Source organism: Mustela lutreola, chromosome 4 (assembly GCF_030435805.1).
Source record: "Mustela lutreola isolate mMusLut2 chromosome 4, mMusLut2.pri, whole genome shotgun sequence".
NCBI classification, from domain to species: domain Eukaryota; kingdom Metazoa; phylum Chordata; class Mammalia; order Carnivora; family Mustelidae; genus Mustela; species Mustela lutreola.
In genome coordinates, this window is record NC_081293.1 from 28,415,596 (window position 1) to 28,440,263 (window position 24,668).

At 44.6% G+C, this 24,668-nt stretch overlaps 1 protein-coding gene across 2 annotated transcripts in view; it reads right to left on the reverse strand.

Annotated features, from left to right (window-relative positions):
- The window catches only part of ABCC2 (ATP binding cassette subfamily C member 2), a 73,336-nt gene that overhangs the window by 3,489 nt on the left and 45,179 nt on the right, over positions 1-24,668 (reverse strand). The window contains exons 17-29 of one of the 2 annotated variants that reach the window (XM_059169222.1): positions 22,323-22,499; positions 21,009-21,176; positions 17,703-17,883; positions 12,143-12,266; positions 11,737-11,872; positions 10,273-10,492; positions 9,973-10,127; positions 7,210-7,365; positions 5,550-5,749; positions 4,545-4,671; positions 2,369-2,470; positions 1,793-1,936; positions 760-918 (exon numbers count right to left, since the gene is read on the reverse strand). In XM_059169222.1, coding sequence (XP_059025205.1) covers positions 760-918; positions 1,793-1,936; positions 2,369-2,470; positions 4,545-4,671; positions 5,550-5,749; positions 7,210-7,365; positions 9,973-10,127; positions 10,273-10,492; positions 11,737-11,872; positions 12,143-12,266; positions 17,703-17,883; positions 21,009-21,176; positions 22,323-22,499 — 2,049 coding nt within the window. The remainder of the gene's footprint in view (positions 1-759; positions 919-1,792; positions 1,937-2,368; positions 2,471-4,544; positions 4,672-5,549; positions 5,750-7,209; positions 7,366-9,972; positions 10,128-10,272; positions 10,493-11,736; positions 11,873-12,142; positions 12,267-17,702; positions 17,884-21,008; positions 21,177-22,322; positions 22,500-24,668) is intronic. The other variant, XM_059169223.1, reaches the window with a different exon arrangement.

Sequence of the window (24,668 nt, forward strand, 5' to 3'; positions counted from 1 at the left end):
AGCATATCTTAAGAAGGTAAGAGGAATGTTCCACACCCTCAGATGAAAATTCAGGGTATGGAAGTGAAGGGATCAGGGGTGGGCCGGGGAAGGGACAGGACAGTCATGGAAGAATGTATTAAGCTTTTTGAAGAAGCTGGAGAAAAGATTACATCAAACTGAGTGAATATTGGACAAGACAAAACCATCCCCAGAGACTTGGCTACAAGAAGAGAGGAAGAATGGACCCACATACCACCTCCCACCCCCAGGCCAAGAAGCCTCCAAGGCAGACCTTATTTGGGAGGGTCCAGAGGAAGCCAAAGGGAAGACTTTTTTGCTGATGCACACTAAGCGTTCCACTTGCTGGCAAAAACCTGCAGCAAATTCCCTCCACTGTCTTTTAACGATAGCAAATGGGGAGTATAAAGCTTAATGGTTTCAAGCTTCAGCAGCAAAACTGCAAATGTTGATTGCAATGGTCTTGTGAACCCAGGATGGGCTCTAGAAATGCTAAATAATCATCTGCTCTATTTCACTTCTGTTGTTTTCCTGCCACCTAGTGGTTAGATGCTGGCAGTCACACAAGCCTATCCCCACAAAATGCCAGCGTTATTTTTAAGTTCTAGCAAGGATGTGTCTTAGGGAACGGGCGTAGATATCCTTGGTAGCCTGCAGAAATGACACTGCTAAGTGAATATACATCAAGAAGCAGATGCATATGTTTCCTGCATAAAATCTGTCCCCTGCGGCTGGTACAAAACAAGTTCTAGAACTCACCTGGGGGATGATGGTCAGCTTCTCTCGGAGGTCATGGAGCCCAATGGAAGCAATATCTACTCCATCAATGATGATCTGGCCACCTGCAGCCTCAAGGATTCTGAAGAGGCCATTTGTCAAGGAAGACTTCCCAGCTCCTGTCCTGCCGACCACACCAATCTGTAAATACATTTCCTTTGTACATTAGTTCACCATGTACTTCTTCGGGGGGATGATTTTATCCTGGGCCATTCATAACCCCAGGTGGAAAGAGACAGTGATTGGCTCCTCCTTCTCAAAGATATTCTACAATATTTTGGTTTCGGTGAGAGAAAAAAAGTGCCCAGATGTCAGAAAAAGAGGCCTTCTCATTCTACTTTCTCAATTACTGTTGCTCAGAACCACAATGACTGTTGGACACATCAGCAACTGTTACAATTATGACTGGACATTATAGGTTTTTTTTTTTTTTTAAATCTTTGTTTAGAAGTGAGGAAAAGGGAAAGTCAGGTCTCACATCACTTGAGAACCTCATCAGCAACCTTACCCAGACACTTTTTTTTTTTTTAAACGTTTCTATGTTTTTACATCAGACCCCAAGTCCTTGAGAACAGGAGCACCACAGGAAGGTGCAGGACTTTGCAGACCAGAGAACTAAATCATTCTCTCTGCTGGGACCACATTGCTGTCCTCACCAGTTCCTTCCCTAGGCTGGGTGCTTCCTGACTTCCCCTCCACAAGACATGGCCCTTACAGGAAATGAGCCCCCATCAGCCAGAGGCGAAGATGGTGCTGCCGCCCCGCACCTCAGGGAAACAGGGAAGGGCTGAGCGGAAAACCCTTCCAGCCCCGGTAAGTCGGTTTGATCCTCTGTTGATATCCTGCCCTCTGGTGGTGGAGCTGTGTCCCTGCACCTTTCCAGGGCAGAAGACTGCCCTGACCCTCTCATTCCAGCCCAATAATGAAAGCAGAGTCCAGCTGCTTTCCACCCCTGTGTCCAACTGTGTCCTGATCACGAGGACGCACATTCAGGCCTTTCTTCAGCTCCACATACCTTCTCCATGCTCCTAATGTCACAAGTGATCCCTCTCAGTACAAGATCCAGCTCCGGCCGGTACCGCACTTGGTAGTTGTTAAACTGGATCTCCCCTTTGCTGGGCCATCCTGGGGGAGGTCTCTTATCAGTCACCCAGGGTGCCTGGCAAAGAGACAGGAAGAGAAGTGCTTTACATGGTGGCCACTCACTGAATAATCCCCACAGGTCTCGTGTCACAGACTAGGAGGATAGCAGTGTCCTAGCCGCCTGTGGGCATCTGTATGGACTAGAATGAATTAGACTAGTACTTCCAGAAGGTTCCTGCCTTATTCAATCAAAGAAGCTCCATTCCACAGTGCTGCTCTGTGGACTTCCAGAATGAAGACACCTTTAACTTGGTGCATTCCAAGACCTCACCTCCCCCTAAACCATTTCCTATTTTAAGTTTCAAGAAATTGGGTTGAATTAGAGCAAAGCAAACTTCAGAAGAACCTTTGTGACTCCACGTAAAATCGCTAGACAGGGTAAAGATGCCCTCTGGAAGGGAACGTTTTTCTTTTGCCTTGTCCCTGGGTTCTTCTAAATCCTCCTTACCTCGTTTTCCACTTTTATGTACTCATTTATTCTTTCAACAGCCACAATGTTGGTCTCTATTTCTGACGTCATCCTCACTAGCCAGTTCAAGGTCTGTGTGATCTACAGAAAAAAACCCAGAAAACGAAAGATCACCTCTGGCTTAGATACCAGCTCAGTCAAGCCATAAGGTCAATCTGATGCCCACTTCGTACTAGCACTCTGCCGAGCTCTTTGAGAGAACAGGGAAAAGTGTCAGTGACAGTCCTCACCTCCTTGGGGGAGGCAATGAGACCAGTATGGTCTGGAAGACAAGTAAGACCTCAACCATGTGGCGGCACATGAAAGACAACACGAGACCAGAGCGGCTGGGGCTAAGTTGGGGTTGGAGAAGCTGGCAGGGGGTAGAGGGGGACCAGAACTCCAATCTCCTGCCTGGAAGCCCAATGTTCTCTGTAGAAGGAAGAGTGGGTGGCGTTCTATAAATGGGGAAAGCATAAGAGAAAACTTTCCAAAAAGCTGCTGCTTCTCTCTGCTTTCAACAAGAACCCAAGGCTCGGGGTGGAGCATTGACAAGGACCCTCTTTACCCCAGTAAACTCCTGCCTGCAGAAATACGTGTAACCAGCAGTAAGAGCTTGTCCAAGTCTGCGCCAGTCTAGAGCCTGGGGAATCTGTGGATTACTTAGATGCAAACTTCTTTCACACATACACTTAGACCAGGGTTGTTGGTTTTTTGTTTTTTGTGGGGTTTTTTGAGCAAATGGTGGTTGAAAAGAGGGAGAGTACAGGATGTTGGAGAGAAGAGTAACCACTTTGTTTAGGTAGAACCACGTGAAATGAATTGTTGATATCTGAATGTTTTTGTTTTCATTTAGTCTAACCGTTGTCTTTGCCCCATCTCCCCGAGGTTAATGAGCCCAAAAATGGGGTTGAGGGTAATGCAGGAGCAGTGGAGCAAGGAACTGAATAACTCTGGTGTATAAGAAAGTTCTCTTTGGGGCCCCACCATGATTGCCTTAGGCCTTAACAACTCCAAATGAGCACAGCACCATACAGAACAGACTGGTAGTTATGTAAGCCAATATGTTAGTTCCCAAAATATCGTGAAAGATGGCCAAATGACTCATAAAATGAGTATCCTTTAGTGAATACAGATTGTAGTATCAGCCACAACCTTGGGCACTAGGAAATAATGTATTGCCTAGTCATACTGGGGATACATTATATAGTTTACTGGACTACATTCTTTATTAGAATTTATTCTGTGATTTAAGAAAAACAAAAATAGAAAAAGATATTCAAAAGACTTTGTTACTATTATGGAAAAGAAACTGGGGGCACCTGGCTGGCTCAGCTGGTGAAGCATATGACTCTTGATCTCAAGGGCATGTGTTTGAGGGGCGCCTAGGTGCCTCAGTGGGTTAAAGCCTCTGCCTTCGGCTTGGGTCATGGTCTCAGGGTCCTGGGATCAAGCCCGGTATTGGGCTCTGCTTCCCCCCCTCTCTCTGCCTGCCTGCCTACTTGTGATCTCTGTCTGTCAAATAAATAAATAAAATATTTTTTTTAAAAAAGGGGGGCATGTGTTTGAGTCCCACGTTGGGTGTGGAGCCTTCTTAAAAAAAATAATAAACGGAAAGAAACTCATTTCTCATTTATTCTCTTTTGACTAGAATCAGGCAAAGAGGTAAAGAGGCAGGGAACTATCAGATTAAGTCATATTGAATTGCTGTCTTCTTTTAAGATTTATTTAGAGGGAGACAGTGGGAGGGAGAGTATGTGCACGAGTGTAGGGGGAGAGGCAGAGGGTGAGAGAATCCCAAGCAGACTCCATGCTGAGCAGCACAGAGCCCAGCACAGAGGTCTATCTCACAACGCTGAGATCACAACCTGAGCCGAAACCAAGAGTTGGATGCTTAGCCCACTGTGCCCCCCAGGCACCCCTCACACTGCTTTCTTAACTCCCAAGGGCAACAAAATTTTTGTCCATTTTTCCAGATGACACTGGTACCCACTCAGAAAGGGTAAGGAACATGTCGATAGGTCACACAATTAGTAAGAGACAGAGCCAGGGCTTGAACTTCAGTTCCCTAGTCCCTCTGGATCTAGAAAGGAATCAAGAACACAAACTCCACAGTATACTCTAGACTCAGTTTGAGAATAAGTGCATTAATTTAACTCCCAACCTTCATACTCACATTAAGCGCATTGGACAAAACAAAGCCCACAGTGTCTCCACGGAGGTTATCTTTATAAATAACCATCATCAGGGATGAAAAGAAGACAATCAGGTTCCCAATCAGCTCCAGACGAATTGCAAGCCACCTGTAGGGCAACAGAACCAGAGAAAAAGTGTCACTGACATTCACCTCCTTACCTTAACCAGCAACCTACATGTCCATGGAACATGGGGAGGGATTGAGTTGGTTGGGCTGTGTTCTTACAAATGTCTCAATCTGACTATATCATATGTTCCTGAAGTCTTTTAAAGTTAGGTTTTAGAAAATAAATGGCATTTTAAAGGTACTAGGGAAGTTGGCTACATGAAGAGAATCCTGTGATTCAGGGTCTCTCATACTTGCCAAAGCAGAAGAATGGTCTGTGGTAATTATTAAAAATACAAAATTCATGCAAGAAAATTCTGGGACTCTTTCCCAGGAGATTGATTCAGGGAGCCTAGAGTGGAGTTTGGGAATTCACTTTTTTTTTTTTTTAAGTAAACTGTACCCCCAACATGGGGCTCAAACTCAAAACCCCAAGGTTGAGTGACATGCTTTACCAAGCGAGCAAGCTTCTTTTGCCACCCTACAAAGAGTGTCCTGCCTGTGGAGAATCTCACATCCACTTCTCAGGGATGCCAGCTACGAATGCCCAGCTCACCCCGCTTGTTTGGTGCCTGGGATATCAAATGCTTATAGAGGTCATTTGACTTATGATATAGGTTATGTTCTAGTCATTGTAAAAACAAGAACTGAGATTTTCCTTTGAAGGTCAAGGCATTTTACCTAGCTTGGTAAATAGCAAAGTATGCACAGGGACTCCGTCTCTGACCCTGAAGCTCATACTTTCTTCTACTTATGGGACAGCCATGTTTGGCCACAGTGAAATTCACATCACTGGCTACCCCTCCCCTCCCATAGCTAATATCAAACACGTGGAAGCTTAAAGTGTATATTTCAGTAAATACATAGGGGCAGCCTCACCTGTTGGAGACAATCCAGGAGAAGACACATTTCTGGTTGGTGTCAATCTGCCTCTCATTGTGTTGCAGAAATCGCTGCTGGTGCTCAAAGGCACGGATGACGGACAAACCTGACACTGTCTCACTGAAGTGAGAGTAGATTGGGGACCTGGTGACAGAGTCCAGGCGTTTCAGCTGGCGGGAAGTGGCCACATAAAATATCTGGACCCCAAAAGTAAAGAGTCAGTCACATAATCATGTTGCATATGGAATACCTCTTTCTCGGTGGCCTTTCACCTTCATGGGCACTGCCCATATTTGAACAGGACAGAAGCCTCCAGCATCCCCTCTGGTTAGAGGAATGAAGAGAGAGGCACAAAGGAAGAGGTTGGTGGAGAACAGAAGACAATGAAGGTGAGATTATAACCACATGAGGAATTTTGTCAGCCTAATCCATATTCTCCCAAGAATCTGCATACGCTGTCCAAGTGACAGTTTTTGTAGCAGCTAGAAAAATGGTCTCCAAATGGATTTTGTAAATTGTAGCTGGGATACAAGGGGCATGGAAAGTGGAGAGGAGCAGGAAATGGCCAGAGAAAGGCATTCTGAGGTTTAGATAAAAATTGAACAGTCAGGTAAGTGACCACACTGTACTTTAATGGTTTGTGAAGAGAGAGATAGTTCTGGAAATGTGTGGAGTGTCGAGAGTCTAAGAACTAGAACTAAAAGTGTACAGTTGGATTTTGAGACACAAGGGTTGAAGGATGAGGTTCAGTGAGAAGAGGTTCAGTGGTGCTATGAGATTCTGTGGAGATTTGTTGAAACCAGGAAAGGGATGGGCATTTGAGTGTCAGAATTCAAAATGTTATACCTGGAAATTTCCTTAAATATCCTGCTTCTTTATTGGCTGAGAGGCGGTCATTGAGGTAACAATGTACCTGAGGAACTTAACACAAATACCAGGGGGTATCACCTTACCACAGGTGACAGGGCTGCCCTTGAATGAAAGTTTTTTAGAATTGTTTTCCCAAGGCGAATAGATCATCCTAAGGAATTCTCTCCACAGCTTGCCTCCCCTCATCAGTTTTTAATATGGGAATGGAGTCCCTTCTTTTTTTTTTTCTCCTGAGAATTGGCTTTCAAGCCACCAGTTCCCTCAAGAACATACTGCCATTGAGCCTACAGACATCCCATCATTCATAGGCATCGCAGTGAAACTAGAACTACCCTGAAGTGAGAAGAGATCTAGCTCTTGCCAAGATACATCTCCCAGCAGATAAGCCTAAGCCAATCAAGGAAGCAGCCATAGTATATAACCCTTCTAGAAGCAACCAATGACTTAACCATTATGGGAGATCTTACTGAACTTCAAGATCATCCAGAGCCAACCTCTGGATGGCTTGACTACCTCAAGGTAGTCTTGGATCCAAACATAAATCTGCCCCATATAAGCTTCTGGGGGGCAGCAGCTAAGGTGAGATTTTCTCTGAACCATATACCAATTGGTATTGATGTTTGAGCTCTAGACAGTGGCCTACAGCTCCTTGGTATATCAATATAGGACTAAGTGACAAAGATGCTGGATGGGACTAAGTGACTAGCAATAGACAAAACAGAAGATTCTCAGGAAAGAACCTGGGCTTTCATAAGTAGAGAGGAGACCTAGCTGTTTCCAAACCTACCTGAACAGACACATAAATGATGCCAAGAGGAATGATGACCACGACGAAGATTGGAGTGGCCGTGCAGATCATGACAAGGGTGCTGATTATTCCCAGGAAGCACAATATCCAGCTGCGCAAGGATAAGGGAAGGGTGTCATCCACTGTGGAAATATCCTAGGAACACAGAATTAGAAGAATGGTATACTAATGGATTCCTGCCCCATTTTCCTTCTTCCTGATTCCAGCAGAGAATTTGTTTGATTCTGGGTTCTCAGTGTCTCCTTTGTTTAATCATTTCATGATATTCATTTGCAATATACTGTTGTGCTCCTCCCAATAGCCAATCTCATTTCTGTAATTTCTTCATCTTTCTAAACCCCTCCAAACAGACATGGAAGTCACCCTTCACCTTTTTCAATAGACTTGGTAAAGGTTTTTGAATTTATTAAACCAATGTAATGGCCTAATTTAAAGCTAATAGAGCTTTACAGGTAAATCCTCCTATAACCAAGCCAATTCAATTAATCTAACAATACAAGGGGCCTAATTCCATTGAGTGCCTAAGCAGAGCCTGGCACATAACCAGCATTCAATTCGTATGAAGGCTCCAGTCAACAAGCCTGGTCACCCCCACTTGACTAAAGAACCATCCTCTACCTAGGAAGTTGTTTTCTCCACCGAGCACAGAGCCTCAAGGGGAGAGGGAGGAGGAGTTTGAATGTGACCCTTGCCTGACCAGTGTTCTAACAGAGTAACCCAGAGGTGAAAAATGGGTCTTGCTGCCATATTGCCTTCATGTCATGCTGAATAAATGAGCAAATGGATGGGTGGATGAATGGATAATGGTTTAGTATACTGTACAAGGAAGCCTGACTTACACTTTGGGTTTCCCTGACTGATTATTTCTTAGATTATGCTGATTCTACAATTAGTAATATGTGATTATCAAGGCAAATTCAAATTATCTCTGGAGTGTCCCAATCTGATAAGGGTAAGTTTCCCAAGAGAGTCCTGAATGACTCCTGAGTCTAATTTACCTTCCCAAAGTCAAAGCAGGATGCAAATAACTTTATGTCCAGGATTGGCAGAAAAAAAGAAATCCTCACAGGCTATGAGTTCTATGTAGATTACTTTTTACCCCTACTTGGCACAGATTCTCCAGCTTTCTTTCTTCCACCCTTTCCCTTCACCTCTTCTTAGGGGCTCAGCTATCAATCCTAGAGGATTCTAAATCAAACTTTCCTTTATAGGCATGGGCCACCTTCCCCTATACCTCACCATGTAATCAAACACGAGCTTCCTTTTTCATGCAAAAGCAGTGAGCAAAATAGAACAGTTGCCTTACTAACTCACAGTAAGAGTTCTGCGTTCTTTTTTCAGAAATTATGTATATTTTGCAACATAAGAAAAGGGTGTGCAATTTTTGCAAGATTCCCATGAGAATCTTCCCATCTAAAATTGTGTGCTATTTTAGGTTCTGTTGAAGAGCAGAAAACCTATTGAAGTGGTCCCCAATGACCTCATGCTCACCAATTTTGTCCTAGAGGAAAGTGATAAATGCAGACCAATCAATGTGCCCACTTTTGAAGCAGGCACTGTGTCCCCAGAACCTAGCTGTGGGCTGGCCTTTCTTCTGTCTGCTCCAAGATGAAACCAGGAAGGGCCCGTAGCTGCTCAGACATTTTGAAAAACGTGCTCCCTCTTCTAATAACAGAGGACTTAAACTGTGCTGATGACAGTTGACTGTTACTCAGAATTCCTCGCTTTCTTCCTCTGTTTCTGAAATTACTATCTCCTATGCACTGAGAATGAATGAGTTGGGTTTGGCCCTTGGAAGAGAGCCATCTACAATTTAACGTTTAGTGAGCGTTCCAGTGTTCCTCTTGGGTGCTCGAGAAGTGCTTTGGAATGAGTGAATGCCAAGGGCTCCAGGATCTGCAGTATATAGAGACCAGGTTTTAGAACCTTATTAAAATTTGGGGCTCCCGTGTGGCTCAGTCAGTAAGCATCTGCCTTTGGCTGGGATCAAGCCCCTACATAGGGCTCCCTGCACAGTAGGAAGCCTGCTTCTCCCTCTCCCACTCTCCCTGCCTGTGTTCCCTCTCTCGCTCTGTCAAATAAATAAAATTCTTTTAAAAATTAAATTAAATTAAATTAAATGTGGCTCTCTTCCACAGTTCAGACCCAGTTTATTCTTAAAGTAGCAAAGATAGAAGCAGGAACAGAACATAAACCAAACAAAGGGTTTTCTTGTTTTCCCTTTTATTCACCATTCTAGCCAGTGATCGTGCTTTTACTTGTGTTTCCCCCTCAGCAGAATATTCCTTCTCATTTTGTTTCTACCGCCAACCCCTGGCTCCACCATCTCCATGGCTAAGAAAGTTCCTTCTAGGACCTAAGTCTCATGTTTTCTGTCATTTCCCGCCCTGTCACCCAGACTGAGCTACTACTGCTGTTCTCTGTCACTGTTTTGTGTTCCCAGAACACCAGTCTACACACATCGCTGTCACTGGTTTTACTGTCTTCCGTCATACTCCTCTTATTTCCTTGGTTGTTTCCCTCACTAGATGGTGAGCACCTTAAAGGGCCAGAGCTTTTTGTCTCTGTGTCTCCAGGATCCTTGGGACCTCATCCAGGGTATGCAGGAAGCATGTGCATGCTAAGTGGATGGAGGAACTGTACCAGCATGGCGTTGCCTCGGGCCGTGGGAGAATTCTGTCCCTGTCAGAGTGGAAACACCCTCAACAAACAAACACATCACACAGCCATTCAGGTACTTACCCCAGCAAACCTGTTCACAATCCGGCCTGTGGGCGTTGTGTCAAAGAAACTCATGGGTGCTCGAAGGATACTGCTTAGCAGTTGCCTATGAAGGATGTTTGATGCGTGAGTAGAACCATGGGCACTCCAGAGATTTGCTATGAGCACAAATGCACCTAGAAACAAAACCATTTAGTCAGCAGGATCCGCAGGACTTGTGCCAAGGACACAAGGGCATTTTTTTTTTTGCCCTGAGTCTAGGCAAAGTACACAGACGAGACAGATTCTCTAAGAGATGGCTGTCATTGCCATCAGACGTACCTTGCACGCATCCCAGAGCTGCATAGACGCCAATTCTCAGGTTTCTCTGAGACGCTGGATAGTCAGTGCCATTATAGGTTTTAGAGTCATTGGTCCAAGCACTGAGCCAGAGGTTGGATCCAATATAAGCCACAGAATTGATCACATAGGCCAAGATGATGAAGAATATTGAATACCATCCTATTGCTCCTAGGTACTTGAGGTAGATGGAGAACTTCACCTGAAAAGCCCCATCCTCAGTGTTAGAAATCCTAATGGCATTTGGTGAGGAATTACCTAGAATACCAATCACAAGGAGGAGTGGCCTCCCCTGGAAAAGTGGATAGCAGGTAGCAAGGTTTGGTCATCTGTAGTCTATTTCTGCATTGGGCCAGGATCATAATCAATGCTGAAATACAGTGCAGGGGAAATAACATCACATTATGTATTATTTTTTTAAAAGATTTTATTCATTTATCAGAGATCACAAGTAGGCAGAGAGACAGGCAGAGAGAGAGGGGGAGGCAGGCTCCCTGCAGAGCAGAGAGCCCGATGAGGGGCTCCCAGGACCCTGAGACCATGACCCGAGCTGAAGGCAGAGGCTTAAACCACTGAGCCACCCGGGTGCCCCATAACATCACATTATTAATGAGCTTCTAGATGCTATCAAGGGAGAAAGACAAAAACAGAGTGGAACGACAACGACAACAACAACACACACACACACACACACACTCACACCCCAGAATGGGATGGGGTTTATACTGTAGACCTTGGATTATTAATTTGGACTTATTAATTTGGATTTAAATTTGGACTTAAAGTTAAAAAACTTAATGTTTTAACTTAAAACAAGTTAAATTATTAATTTGGACTTAAGTTAAAACCAAGGTCTTAGGGGCGCCTGTGTGGCTCAGTGGGTTAAAGCCTCTGCCTTGGCTCAGGTCATGATCCCAGGGTCCTGGGATCAAGCCCCGAATCGGGCTCTCTGCTCAGCAGGGAGCCTGTTTCCTCCTCTCTTTCTGCCTGCCTCTCTGCCTACTTGTGATCTCAGGCTGTCAAATAAATAAATAAAATCTTAAAAAACAAAACAAAACAAAAACAAATAAACAAGAAAACAAGGTCTTAGGTTTAAGGTCTTAAGCTTTACTAATTTGAATTGTGTGCTCTGAGATTGATTTATTAGTGTTCTCTGGGTCCAAGACTTGCATCTCAAAGCAGTTTTATTTTTCTCTCCCCATATCAGAATGGAATCATTCATGAAATGTGCTAGGAGGATATACACGGGAAACCTGTCATTCTTGGAAATATGATTTGATAGAAAGCCCAAAGCCTCTACCAACATTTCAATGATGAATTTAACGATTTGCAAAGCACACAAGACTTATCCCTCCTGTAGACAGATAGTCAAATTATCAAACTTTACAATGTTCAGATCCCAAGCCTTGTATCACCTGAAATGGAACTTTTTATTATGGTGCCCACCTTTCCAGTTTGTATGAATTCCTTCTTAATTAGTTTTTGTCCTTTCACTGTTTCTTCTTCCTCCTTCAGGGTATTCACATTCCGAGTTTTCAGAGAGTTTCTTAGGGATTTCCAATGCCTGCTATTGGACCTAGAACTGAGAAATCGGGGGGGGGGGGGAATGCGTTCTTGAGCACATAAGTGCACCCCAAGGTCAAGAAGCAAGCACGTGTCACAGTCGCTCTGCTTACATTGAAGTGCTCTGGGGGAAATCTGCCACCCCCCAGCCCCCACTCCATTCAAAGAAACAAAGGAAGGGCTGAGAGTATCCCGGTGTCCATTCCCCTGGGAAAAGCCCACAGAGAAAGAGAATGATCCAGTGGAAATTTGGATGTGCTGAGGGCTGCCGGCTGACAAGATGACCAACCTGCGACTGAGTGTTCGATGAAGGCTGTTCTCTCTTTTTGTGGCTAAGGAGGCCACATCCTCAGGGATTTCCTCCACACTGGGCATCAGCCCACAGTCATCATCATCTTCAGTGTCCTCATTGACTAGGAGACACATCAAAGGTTAGGGAGATGGCAACTTAGAGCTGCAAAGTTCTACAAACAAGAATTCTTTTCTGACCTTGCTGGCCCCTCAGCAAGAGATCCCAGACATACACACAGGCTGGTGATTTTGTTCCAGATTGATTATTGATTAGTATACCGAGGAATACCAGAATAAAGGAGAGAGGAGTTTCTAGTAGAAGAGAAATGTTCAAAAGGAGAGAAATATCCCCAGAAGTGTCTTAGTTTCTTTGCAGCAAGAAAAGAACTTTTTAAGGGTTAGAGTAGATAAGCAGAAGAGTCCTAATTCCTAGACTTGACTCAGGAGGTGAGTGTAAATTGAAAATGCTCTTCTTGAACTTCAAATAACTTTACAAAGTTTTATGAATTTAAAATATATTTTTATTTTTATTCTTTTTTTTTCCTCCCTTTCCCCTTTAGAGAGGGAGAGAGAGGAGGAGGAAGGGAGAGAGAAAATTCCAAGCAGGCCCCATGCCCAGCAGGGAGTCTGATGTGGGATTCAGTCCCACCACCTGAGATCATAACTTGAGCCAAAATCAAGAGTTAGACACTTAACTGACTGAGCCACCCAGGCATCCCTGAATTTAAAACATTTAAAAAACATATCCTGCAAATAAGAAAGAGATTTTAGAAATTAAAAATAAAATGTAAAACAGCCTGGGCATCAGTGGCAACGACAAAGAGCTCTGGAAATTGATAACCCCATGAAATCAATGGCAAGATATATTTTTTAAGACTTTATTTATTTGAGAGAAAGACAGAGAGAGAGAGAGTGAAAAAAGAGCATGAGCGGGGAGAGAGCAAGAAGCAGGCTCCCACTGAGCAGGGAGCCTGATGTGGGCCTGGATCCCAGGATCCTGGGATTATGACCTGAGCCGAAGGCAGACGCCCAAACAACTGAGCCACCCAGGTGTCCCCATGGCAAAATATTGTTAAAACCAACTTTATAACTCTGAAATTAACCAGTCTTGCAACAATCCAAGGAACATTTATTTAAGAAAAATGGCTAAATCTCAGTAAGAACATGAAGTTTTTTGATAGATTAATTTCCTCCTGGGATCTGCTATAGCCTAGAATACTAATAACCTCACAAACATGGTTAGCTACAAAAAAATCAGCAGCCTCCTAACTGCTGGAGGGAAGAGAATGTGTTCAAAACTCTCCCAAACATCTCTTCCTGGAACCAAACCCAAGTCTGACTTCCCAATAAACAGGACAGGCAATCACTGAGATACTGACTGTTCAACAAGGAAAGGGATTACGCAAGATGAAGCCAAATGAAGAGACGGGAGGACAAGCCTCAAATTTGCCTCCCCAAGATGGGAGAGTCAGGGGAATTTAAAGGTAAATAAAAAAGGCCTGGGTAAAAAGTTGCAGTTGTGATTACTAGTCCCATTAGCCCCTGGATTACCAATTTCAGTCCCTAGAGAATTGTCATTATTTGACCTGCCTGCAGTTCTCTAGAAAACCCCATTCACAGGGCTGGTCTTTATACTTGATCTTAGCCAAAATGCCAAGCGATTCACAGGGCTTGTCTTTATTGGACCGGACTTACTGGAGTTAGCTAAAATAATCAGCAGCAACTGTTTAACATCAGAGTTGCCTAAGGGATGATAACAGTTGGGGCACATAATAAGCTAAACAAAAACTTTTAAGATTTTGGAGAAGAAGATACCCTTAGAGATCTTTGATATTTTTAATGTATTCCTGGCAATCTAGAACACTGTACGCATGGTTAGGGCTGTGCACATGCTCACGACAGACATGAGAAGGTCATATTCTCTTACCCAGGCTAAACTTCAGACTCTGGGCAAGAAGGAAAAAAAGGTGAAGTAGAATTGTCAACTGCCTATTGCCGTGTTAGGGACATACCTTCCCTCCCACCATGAAGTCTTTCAGAAAAAGCTGAGTGACTTATTGATTCCAGGCCCTTAAGGAAATCTCTGTCCAATCAATAGCTGACCAACCAAGCAGAGACTTCTGTGGCCACATAGGACAAAAAAAAAAATACAGATTTCATAAGAATTAGTTAAGGAAACTAAACAGGACAAACAACAACAAATTCTGGCAGGGTAAGGAAGAAAAATCTTATTTCCAGTGTTGCATTATTTAAAGTGACCAGTTTTCAACAAAAAAATTGTGAGAAAGCATGGGACCATATACAGGGTGGAGGTGGGGAGAAACAGTCAACAGGAACTGTACCCATGCAAGCACAGACATTGGACTTAGCAGAGAAAGACTTCAAATTGACTATTATAAATAAGTCCAAAGAACGAAAGGAAGCCATGTCTGAGATCTAAAGTATGAGAATGAGGGGCACCTGGGTGGCTCAGTGAGTTAAAGCCTCTGCCTTCAGCTCGGGTCATGATTCCAGGGTCGTGGAATCAAGCCCCGCATCAGGCTCTCTGCTCAGCAGAGCCTGCTTCCCCTCCTTCTCTCTCTGCCTGCCTCTCTGCCTGCTTGTGGCCTCTGTCTGTCAGATAAATAAATAAAAATCTTTAATAAAAAATAAAGTATGAGTTCACATCAAATAGAGAACATCAATAAAGAGATCAAATTTTAAAAAGGAAAACAAATCCTAGAAAAGCACAATAGTGAAAATGAAAAATCCACCAGCAAAGCTCAAGAGCAGATTTACTAAGGAGATTGAGTTTATGACTTAATCTGACCAACCCTCTTAGCAGAAATGCTAAGACTGAAGGGGACAGAGACAGGACTAAACGAAGGAACACTGTCAGACTTCTAGGATTCTAGAGGCGGAAAATGTACTAATAGAGCTATCCAGCTGTGGAGGGCTGTGTTATCATTCAAGTAAAGGGAACAATAACACTGGGGTCTGCTACTCTTCAGTTCCATAGGGTACAACCACTGCCCAGGGGTGGAAGAGTTGAAACCACCAGCCCAGGTTGAGCCTAAACAGACAGCAACAGGCCAAACAAGATCATTATCGAACCTTAAAAATCTGATGGAATCTGTCCTGCTAGATTTTAGATTTGCTTGGGATTCATGACCCCCTTTTTCCTTCTGATCTTCCCCTTTTGGAATGGGAATGTCTATCCTATGCTTGTTTCACTACTGAAGCAGATAACCTGTCTGATCTTGCAGCTTGACAGATGGAGAGGAATTCTGCCCCAAGACTCCAGGTCTCACCCACAAGTGACTTGCATGAGTCAAATGTTGACATGTGGGACTTCGGACTGACATTTAGATGAGATTTTGGACTTAGAGTTGATACTGGAATAATTAAGACATTGTGGGTGTCGGTATGGCATAAATATATTTTGCACACGAGAAAGATATGAATTTGGGTATGTCAGAGGACTGGTGTGAAAGACTGAATTGTGTCTGCTGCCAAATTTGTGGTTGAAATCCTAACTTCCACTACCTCAGAATATGACCTTATTTGGCAGTAGGCTCATTATAGACATAGTTATGAGGAGGTTAGATTGGAGTAGGATGGGCCCCTAATCCATTATGTCTGATGTCCTTATACAAAGGGGAAATTTGGACAGAGAGACACACATGCATCCCATGAGAAGATGAAGGCAGAGAACAATGTGGTGTGTCTCCAAGCCAAAATTGCCAAAGACTGCCAAGAAACCTCCAGAAGCTAGGAGAGAAGCCTGAAACATATCCTTCCCCATCACCTTCAGAAGGAACAAATCCTACCAACACCTTGATTTGGGACTTAGCCTCCAGAACCATAAGAAAATAAATTTCTGTTGCTTAAGCCACTTGGTCTGTGGTTCTTTGTTATGCCAGCTAATTAAGAAACTAATACACCAAACCAGTATTGATACAGGTCACCTTGCCCTTCCCTTCATTCTGCCATATACTGGTCTGAACCTTGAGTCCCAGAACCAACAGCTAGCAGCGTGTCAGGCATCGCTCAGACATAGTTAATCAGTGTTTACCAGAACAAAGGCTTGATGAGCTGTTTTACAAACTGACCTTTGTACATAAAGGACAAGATTCTTCAAAGGGGCTATCCATCCATGTGGGTTTATAACAGAATCCAGAAACTCCGATCATGGCCAAAGGGAGGGGGGGAAAGGCTAGACTTAGCATAAGGAAACTGTTGGAGCAGGTCATGGTGATGTGGTTGACTAAGCAATGACTCAGGGGAATCAAGCATCGGATACTGCTCTTTGACTTGGGACCTTTGCTCCCCAGGCAGGTGCTTTTAGTTTTCTCCAGGCCAGTCCCTAGAGTACATAAAGGCTGATGGAAAGTTCTGGCTTCTTCCTTTCTACTGGTTTGAAGTGCCCCTACCCGGTCTCCTGGGATGGCTGCCAGTCCCTGTCACCCAGATCATCCCGTTTTTTTGATCCTGCACTATCCCTCCAACACTTACAGACTTTCTGGTTTAGGCTTTTCTTTCCATCCCTTGAGCTCCCCAGGGTGGTTTTGAACCATCACATTTCCTGACTTCAATGCCTGCATGAGCCCGGTAGCTACTTGCAGGCTCGGTAGCTACTCCCTCTCCCAACTGACTTCTGGAATTCACTCTCCAGATCTTGCTTTCTCAGGCTTGATCTCCTGCTGGTGACTGCTATGGAAGTAGATACCTAGGACTATGTACAGGACTACTGTTGGCAGATCCTTGGGAAGGTCCTCAGAGATCAGGGCTCCATTGCTGACTAGAACTAATTGATGATCCCAATAGTGGTGGTATTAGGGGCTATTCCTATGGTACACTGTGAGACTATGCAACTGCCATGATTTTTCCCGAGTTGAAACACCCAGTGGTTTTGGTATATTGGTCCAGATGACTTTGTTAGGGCTTATCAAGAATTCTGTGTACAGGGACACCTGGGTGGCTCAGTGGGTTAAGCCTCTGCCTTCAGCCCAGGTCATGATCTCAGGGTCCTGGGATTGAGCCCTGAATCAGGCTCCCTGCTCAGCAGAGAGCCTGCTCCTCCCGCACCCACCACCTACCTCTCTGCCTACTTTATAAATAAATAAAATCTTTGAAAAAAAATTCTGTGTACACTTGGGACCAGCCTATGAAGCTGTCCAGGAAGTGGTTTTAGTGGATTCAGGGTGGTGGGATAGGATGGGTAATATGAATCAATAGAAGCACAGCATCCCTAAAAGGGGGCCCCTGAAGCCACTAGTGTTTCTTTCACAAGGGCTAATAGCCCTAAATCTTCAGTCATACCCTTCTAGTGTCCATCGACTGCATGTCAGAGACCATATGAGCAAGATGAGCCCCCCATTTGGCTCAGGCACAGAGTTTTTAGACTGTGTTTCTTTACAGAGACATAAAATACAGAAAGAACAGATTTGGGCTCTCTGCATAATTCGCTTCCAAATCTAATCTATTGGATACTGAACAGTGCAGGAAGGAGACAGCAGTTTACCAGTCCTACCCTGTCCATACCCAAGCTTTATCCTGTTCCATTCTTCCGTACATACCTGTGGCCTCTTCCTCAGGACCCGTCTGTTTTGTGAATGTCTTCAGAATCTTAGCAAATGATCCTTTCTTGGCCAGCAGAGAGCTGTAGGATCCCTTCTCCAAGATGGTGCCATGCCCCAGAACCACGATCTCATCCACTTGGGGAAGAAAGTGAATGCTGTGCGTAACCAAGAGTCGAGTCTGAAAGAACAACAGGGAGTTGTACCATCGCCTTCCCTTAGTGAGACGCTCTGGCCACCACCATCCTTGGCTTGCTCTTAAAAAGGAAAGAAACTGGACGCCTGGGTGGCTCAGTTGGTTAAGCAGCTGCCTTCGGCTCAGGTCATGATCCCAGCGTCCTGGGGTCGAGTCCCGCATCGGGCTCCTTGCTCGGCGGGGAGCCTGCTTCTCGCCCTGCCACTGTCTGCCTGTGCTCGCTCTCTCTCTCTGATAAATAAATAAAATCTTTAAAAAAAAAAAAAAGGAAAGAAACTAACCTCCCACTAACTATGAGTAGCTAACTTCCAATTACCCAGAATGTCTATCACCTTCCTTGACTTGCTCTTTAAAAAAAAAAAAAAAAGAAGAAGAAAAAGAAAGAAAGAAGGAGGAGAAGAAGAAGAAAAGAAAAACAGTCATCTTAATTCTGTTTCAAAGTAGGGCTCGGTTTCAAAATGTAGCCCTGACCACCTAATCTCTTTTCCTTCCTCTTTCCTTTCCAACACCTAATCCTGACACCAGACCCTGTGTGTAAGAGGTGACTCCTTCCCTGGTGGATATATTCAGTTATTTTCTGTAGTGATATGTGGTTTTCCCTACACACCTTCTTCCAGCCTCCTGGGGGCTTAGGAATGTCACTTGAGATCAAAGTCTATCAATTTAACTGATGCATACAAACCAAATAACTAGCTAACTAACTTCCCCTTCAAATAACCAGCTAATCAACTAAACTAACAACAGCTGCTCAGATTCTTTCAGCACGTTAGAGACACGGCAGGGGCATCCAAGGTTGTCTTCAGCCCAGGCCCTCCCTGGTGCGGGAGAGTTGGCATCCCTTGTACTCCTGTGTACTTGCGAACCACACTGACCAAGGACGCAGAGACTCCAGTCAGAGAAAGAAAAACACTCATGGATCAGTAATGTGTTTCAGACAGGGGATGGGCTTGAAATGGGCCTCTGGAGAGAGGACCCAAACCACTGCCTCTTTTCTCTACCTCATGACCCCACAGAGACCAGATCCCTCATATCTAGAAGATCCAGGAAATGCTCACCCTCCCAGTCTCAGCTCAAAGCCAAGTCTTCTGGGAGCCTTTCCTGAGTCCCCAGGTAAGACTTGGGTATCCCCCCAATGGTTCTATTGTAGTCTGTATAGACTGCCATTAAAATAATTCTTGTATTATTATTGTTCGCTTTTCTGTATGTCTTCCCCTTAGATTGTATGTTTACTTGAAAGCAAGGACCAGGCCTTTTCATGTGTGTATGCCCAGTCTTTGCAACAAAGTCAGACACAGTCAGGCACAGGGTGGTACACAGTTCATGTGCCATCCTTTCGGAATTTTGTGGTTTTTTTTTTTTTTTTTTAAAGATTTTATTTCTTTGAGAGAGAAACAGTGAGAGACAGCATGAGAGGTGAGAAGGTCAGAGGGAGAAGCAGACTCCCCGTGGAGCTGGGAGCCCGATGTGGGACTTGATCTCAGGATTCCAGGATCGTGAACTGAGCTGAAGGCAGTTGCTTAACCAACTGAGCCACCCAGGTGCCCCGGTCCACAGTTCATGAATAAATGGGGCCAAGAGGACTTACAGACAGGAGCCAGAACCCGGAGTAGGATGGAGAGTGAGCTCCTGTTGACTCGCTGATCCAAAGAGGCAAAGGCCCTCAGTGGGACAGCAGCCCACCTATCCTGACCGGCAGCAATCCAAAAGTCTTGAAAGAAACAGGCCAAACACTGACCAATGCTCAGGGAGCTGTTCTTGACAGCCCTCATTCTACACTTACTGCTGGTGAGAAACACAAATCCTCGAGGGGCTCTGTTAGCCCCTGCCCCTTTCAGCCCGCCGTGTCCGGGAAGATGTGCTAAGTGGCCCGTGGTAAGAAAAGCCAAGTCTTCACCTACCACGGGCTCTTCTGACTTGTTCTGGCTGCCTCCTCAGTGCTGTCTCTCAGGCGCATTGCAAGAACCAAGTGAGGAAATGCAATCAAAGTACTTAGCACCAGCCTGGGACAAAACAAATACTCAAGAAATGTTGGTTTTTTATGTTTAGGTTGAGTCATCCCTTCCAGGCACAGCGTTCCTACATCCTGCGGGGCATCTGGGGAAGCGCCTTCATAGAGCAGAGCGCTAAAACCTGCAGGGTGACCTCTGTCCCACCAGTGAGGTGACTTGTTGGGTCCTCTGGGAGGTTTTCAGACGATTCAGTTCCATTCTGACACTGACTTCCTGGAATGAGCGCCAAGCCCACAGCTTACGGGCTCGGGCCCATAAGATGGACCTGATCTCAGATGCCGGTTGGAATTCTTGAGCCACCCATACTTCTGACCAACCAGCTATAAAGTCCCTTCCTCGTGAACAATAACTTGCTAGAGTGGCTCTCACAGATCTCCAGAACACACTTAGGTTTGTCAGCTCGTTGTAAAGGACACGACTCAAGAAGAGTCAAATGGAAGAAACACAAACAGAGCAACAGAAGGGGTTGTGGGGAGCACCTATGGGCCTCCCCGGCTCTCACCAACTGGGCCATCCCCTCAGGACCTTTGCGGCACTGACACCAATCCAAGTGTAACCCAGATTTTTGTAACCCAGTCTTCAGGCCCTCCGTCCCTCCCCAGAGGTTTGTAGGTGGGGCTGGAAGTTCTAACCCGCCCATCACCTGGGCTTTCTCTCCAACAGCCCTGTCCTGAAGCGGTCCAGGGAACACATCCTAGTCACTCCTCAGGCTTATGAACAGAAACCACTCTTAGTGTTATTACTCGGCAAAGTCCAAGGGTTAGGGGATCTGTGCCAGGACCTGGGGACAAAACCCAAATGTATTCCTTATTATACCACAGGTCTCAAAGAGCCTTTTATCACATCAATCATCCTAAGAGGCTCAATGTCAGAGACACAGAATAAGGCTCCAATTAGACAGTTCTGGCAGAAGCCATGACCTCAAGATGGAAGCTTTCATGGGTCCTTGCCTGGGAGACCAGTGTGACACTGTATGTCCTCAGCAGCCTAGGAGGCAGGTAAGTAAGGAAATTTGCTTCAGGACAGAAGCAGTCCAAGGACATGTGTCTCCCCACCCCACCCCCCACGCCAATGTCTTCTTTGCTTTAAATAATTTCTCACCTTGCCTTTCAATAGGCCATTGGGACCCAAGACCTTATTGAAAATATGTTTTCCCACATGAGCATCCACGGCCGACAGGGGGTCATCCAGAACGTAGATGTCTGAATTCTGATAGGTAGCTCTGGCCAGGCTGATCCGCTGCTTCTGACCCCCACTGAGATTTATACCCTGAAGAATAAAATAATTTCTGTTAAGCACTACTCCACAGTTCTGCCTTTGCAGACACTATTCGTTAAGGAAGGGAAAGGGAGAGATTTGCCCCCATAAGTTATCAAGGACTTTAAAATCTTACAAGTTCCTTTATATAAGTAAGTAACTTAGATTCAAATCTATTACTTCAGGCCCAATTATTACATGTAGGCCCAAATTACCATTTTCTTTTAATATTTTATTTATTTATTTGACAGAGACATGGAGAGAGAAGGAACACAAGCAGGGGGAGTGGGAGTGGGAGAAGCAGGCCTCCCACTGAGCAGGAAGCCCGATGTGGGCCTCGATCCCAAGACCCTGGGATCATAACCTGAGCCAAAGGCAGACGCTTAACAAATGAGCCACCCAGGCGCCTATCATCTTCTATTATATGATTTACTTATGAATTTTGAATCCATCCCCATGGGAATATAAAACTAGATCAGGGCAGATTTTTCTCTAACTCGAGGATGTAAATCCAGCACTTAAAATAGTGTGTGGCACATAGTAGGTCCTCAGTAAATGTATGTTGAATTAATGTACAAAATCACTCTCAAGCCCTATCTTCATTAATCTGCTAATATCTGAAGATCCTTGTCCCCCGAAAGCTGCTCTATTCATTGTTAGTAATAGGGAGGAAAGTTGAAAACACCCTAAATATGTAACCAGTTATGCTGTGACCATATAATGGATACAGTAAAGTCATTTAAAATCTGTTTTTAAGAAAGGCATTAATAACCTGAGAAAATCATTCACACTAAATTTCTAAGCATGTGAAGGAGATTTATCAGACCTTTTTCTGGGCACATCCAGAGGTCGAGTTAGGACACAAGTTCTGGTCCTGCCTCTCTGCTCCTCTCCCTGTGAGGTCAGCCTTGGGCCAGGCACTGGTTGGTTAACCTCTCAGATCCTCATCAGCTTTCTTTTAGATGACACAAATCTGAGATTTGCTTCTAGCTACAAATTTTTAATTTTCAAATATTGTATAAACTCATGTTTTCTGGTATTTGTTCCAACCCGACTATGCAAACCGGCCAGCTCTTGTCCTCCCGTCTTCTCCACCATCCTCACGCTTTGGTCTTGGCCATTTCTTCACCCTTCAAGGTCCCTTGGAATTCCAAGTACCTTCTCTCCAATCTCAGCCAGGTCTCCTCCAGGCAACACCTCCAAGTCTTGCAGGAGGGCACAGGCCTCCAGAATCTGCTGGTATCTCTTTTCATCAAACTCGGATCCAAAGAGGATGTTGTCCTTTATGGTGCCATTCTGTATCCAGGACTGCTGGGGGACATAGGCTACGGTGCCCTAGACGGGAAGGATCAGAGCACGTGACAGTCGTCTCTCCAGAAATGCAGGGTTGGAGGAAGGAATAGGAGGATGGGGAAGAAAAAACAGAACTTGGATTTGAAAAGATGAATGTTAGGCTAACTGAGCATCTGATATTTATAAATGTGCTTGTATGTATTGTAGCAACAAGGGAGAAAGATTTGAGACCCTATTCTTCGTTTACCCCTACCCCCCCTTTATTACTATCACTTTGTAGTCATGATCCCCCAAACTGGGAGATGAATGCACATGCTGCTCCTAGAACAGGGTTTTTTGGTTTGTTTTTTAAAGATTTTATTTATTTATTTGACAGAGAGAGATCACAAGTAGGCAGAGAGGCAGGCATAGAGAGAGGGAGAAGCAGGCTCCCCGCTGAACAGAGAGCTCGATGAGGAGCTCCATCCCAGGACCCTGGGATCATGACCTGAGCTGAAGGCAGAGGCTTTAACCCACTGAGCCACCCAGGTACCCCAAACAGGGGTTTTTTCAGTCAGTCCCCAGTGAGCTTCCTAAGACCAATAGAGGGCTAACACTGACACAGGAGATAATATAGATGATATTTTAGGAAGAACCAAGAGATTTGAATTACGATGCAGGCTGATGCATGAAGCAGATCATGTTCAAAGAGAGATGGAGCCTGACAAAGGCTCCCTGAGCAGGGAGACTGGTGCGGAACTCGAACCCAGGATCCTGGCATCGCGACCCAGGATCTTGAAATTCTTGACATTCTCTCTCTCCCCCTTTCCCTCCACCTGCCCTGCTCCCGCTCACTCACATGCCCTCTAAAATAAAGAAATCTTTTTAAAAAAGAAGTTAGGAAACAGATTTTAATCTATAGAGTCTGTTCTGCTATACTGCAAGTTTATTTAATGTAAATTAGCTCATAAGCGATTGGTAAATCAGGGAACAGTGTCAGGGTAATGTGAAAGAAGTGTTAGTTCTTCATTTTCTAAGCATGTCAGTGTCAAGCAATCAGGGTCAAGGTCTCTCCTAATTAAAAAGAAATGCTTGGCAATATACGAAGATCTTAAGGAAAAAAGCTAAAAAGCTTATTGACTTTTTTTTTTTTTTTTTGGATGCAAGTAGAAGTAGTGACTGGTTAAATGATTCCAAGTACCTATAATTTCCCCTAAATTTAACTCTCTGGGGAAGCAGAGAGGGCTAATGAAGCTACTATGAAAAGATTTCTTCTCTGTTTAAAAAAACTGATGAAGATATCTACACCTGGTATCAAGTTTCTGTATTGGAAGCAGTGACCTCAAAGACCAAGCTCTCAAAGGAGCAGGTAGGCAGTCCAGGGCTAACTGTGATGCTGAGTGTAATTTACAATGTTGCTGTTTTAATTGTTATTATTGTTATTAGTTTTGTTGGTACCCTGGTAATAGAGTTTCTTTTTTTTTTTTTTAAGATTTGAGAGAGAGAGATAGAGAACACAAGCAGAGGGAGAAGCAGACTCCCCACTGAGCAGGGAGCCCGATGCGGAACTCGATCCCAGGACCCTGGGATCATGACCTGAGCTGAAGGCATGAGAAAGCACACTTAACCAACTGAGCCACCCAGGTGCCCCAAAAATTATGTAAATTTTTAATGATGCTTTTAGAAACACAGATAAAGTAGAACCGCCTATACTTTGAAGGAAGACGGCTCTGTTTACGTTTTCAAAGTTAAGTATACATATGGGAATCACCTGGGGACCTCATTAAAAACGCAGGTTTCAGTGCACCTGGGTGGCTCAGTTGGTTAGGAGGCTGCCTTCGGCTCGGGTCATGGTCCCAGTGTTCTGGGATTGAGCCCCGCATCGGGCTCCCTGCTCGGCGGGAAGCCTGCTTCTCCCTCTCCCACTCCCCATGCTTGTGTTCCCTCTCTCTCTGTGTCTCTCTCTGTCAAATGAATAAATAAAATCTTTAAAAACAAACAAACAAAAAACAAAAACAAAAAAACAAAACCCCGCAGGTTTCCAGAATCTGCCCCAGAGTTTGAATCTATGTGTGGAGTAGGGCCAAGATCTACAGTTTGCACGTCTAACAAATGTCCGTAAGACAGCACCAATGGCAAGACAACAGCAGCGCTTGGCAGATTCTCCTTCTCAGTGCCTTCTCCCAAACAAGAAAGCAGCATGAAGTGGCCCACACTTGAATGTCAGAACTC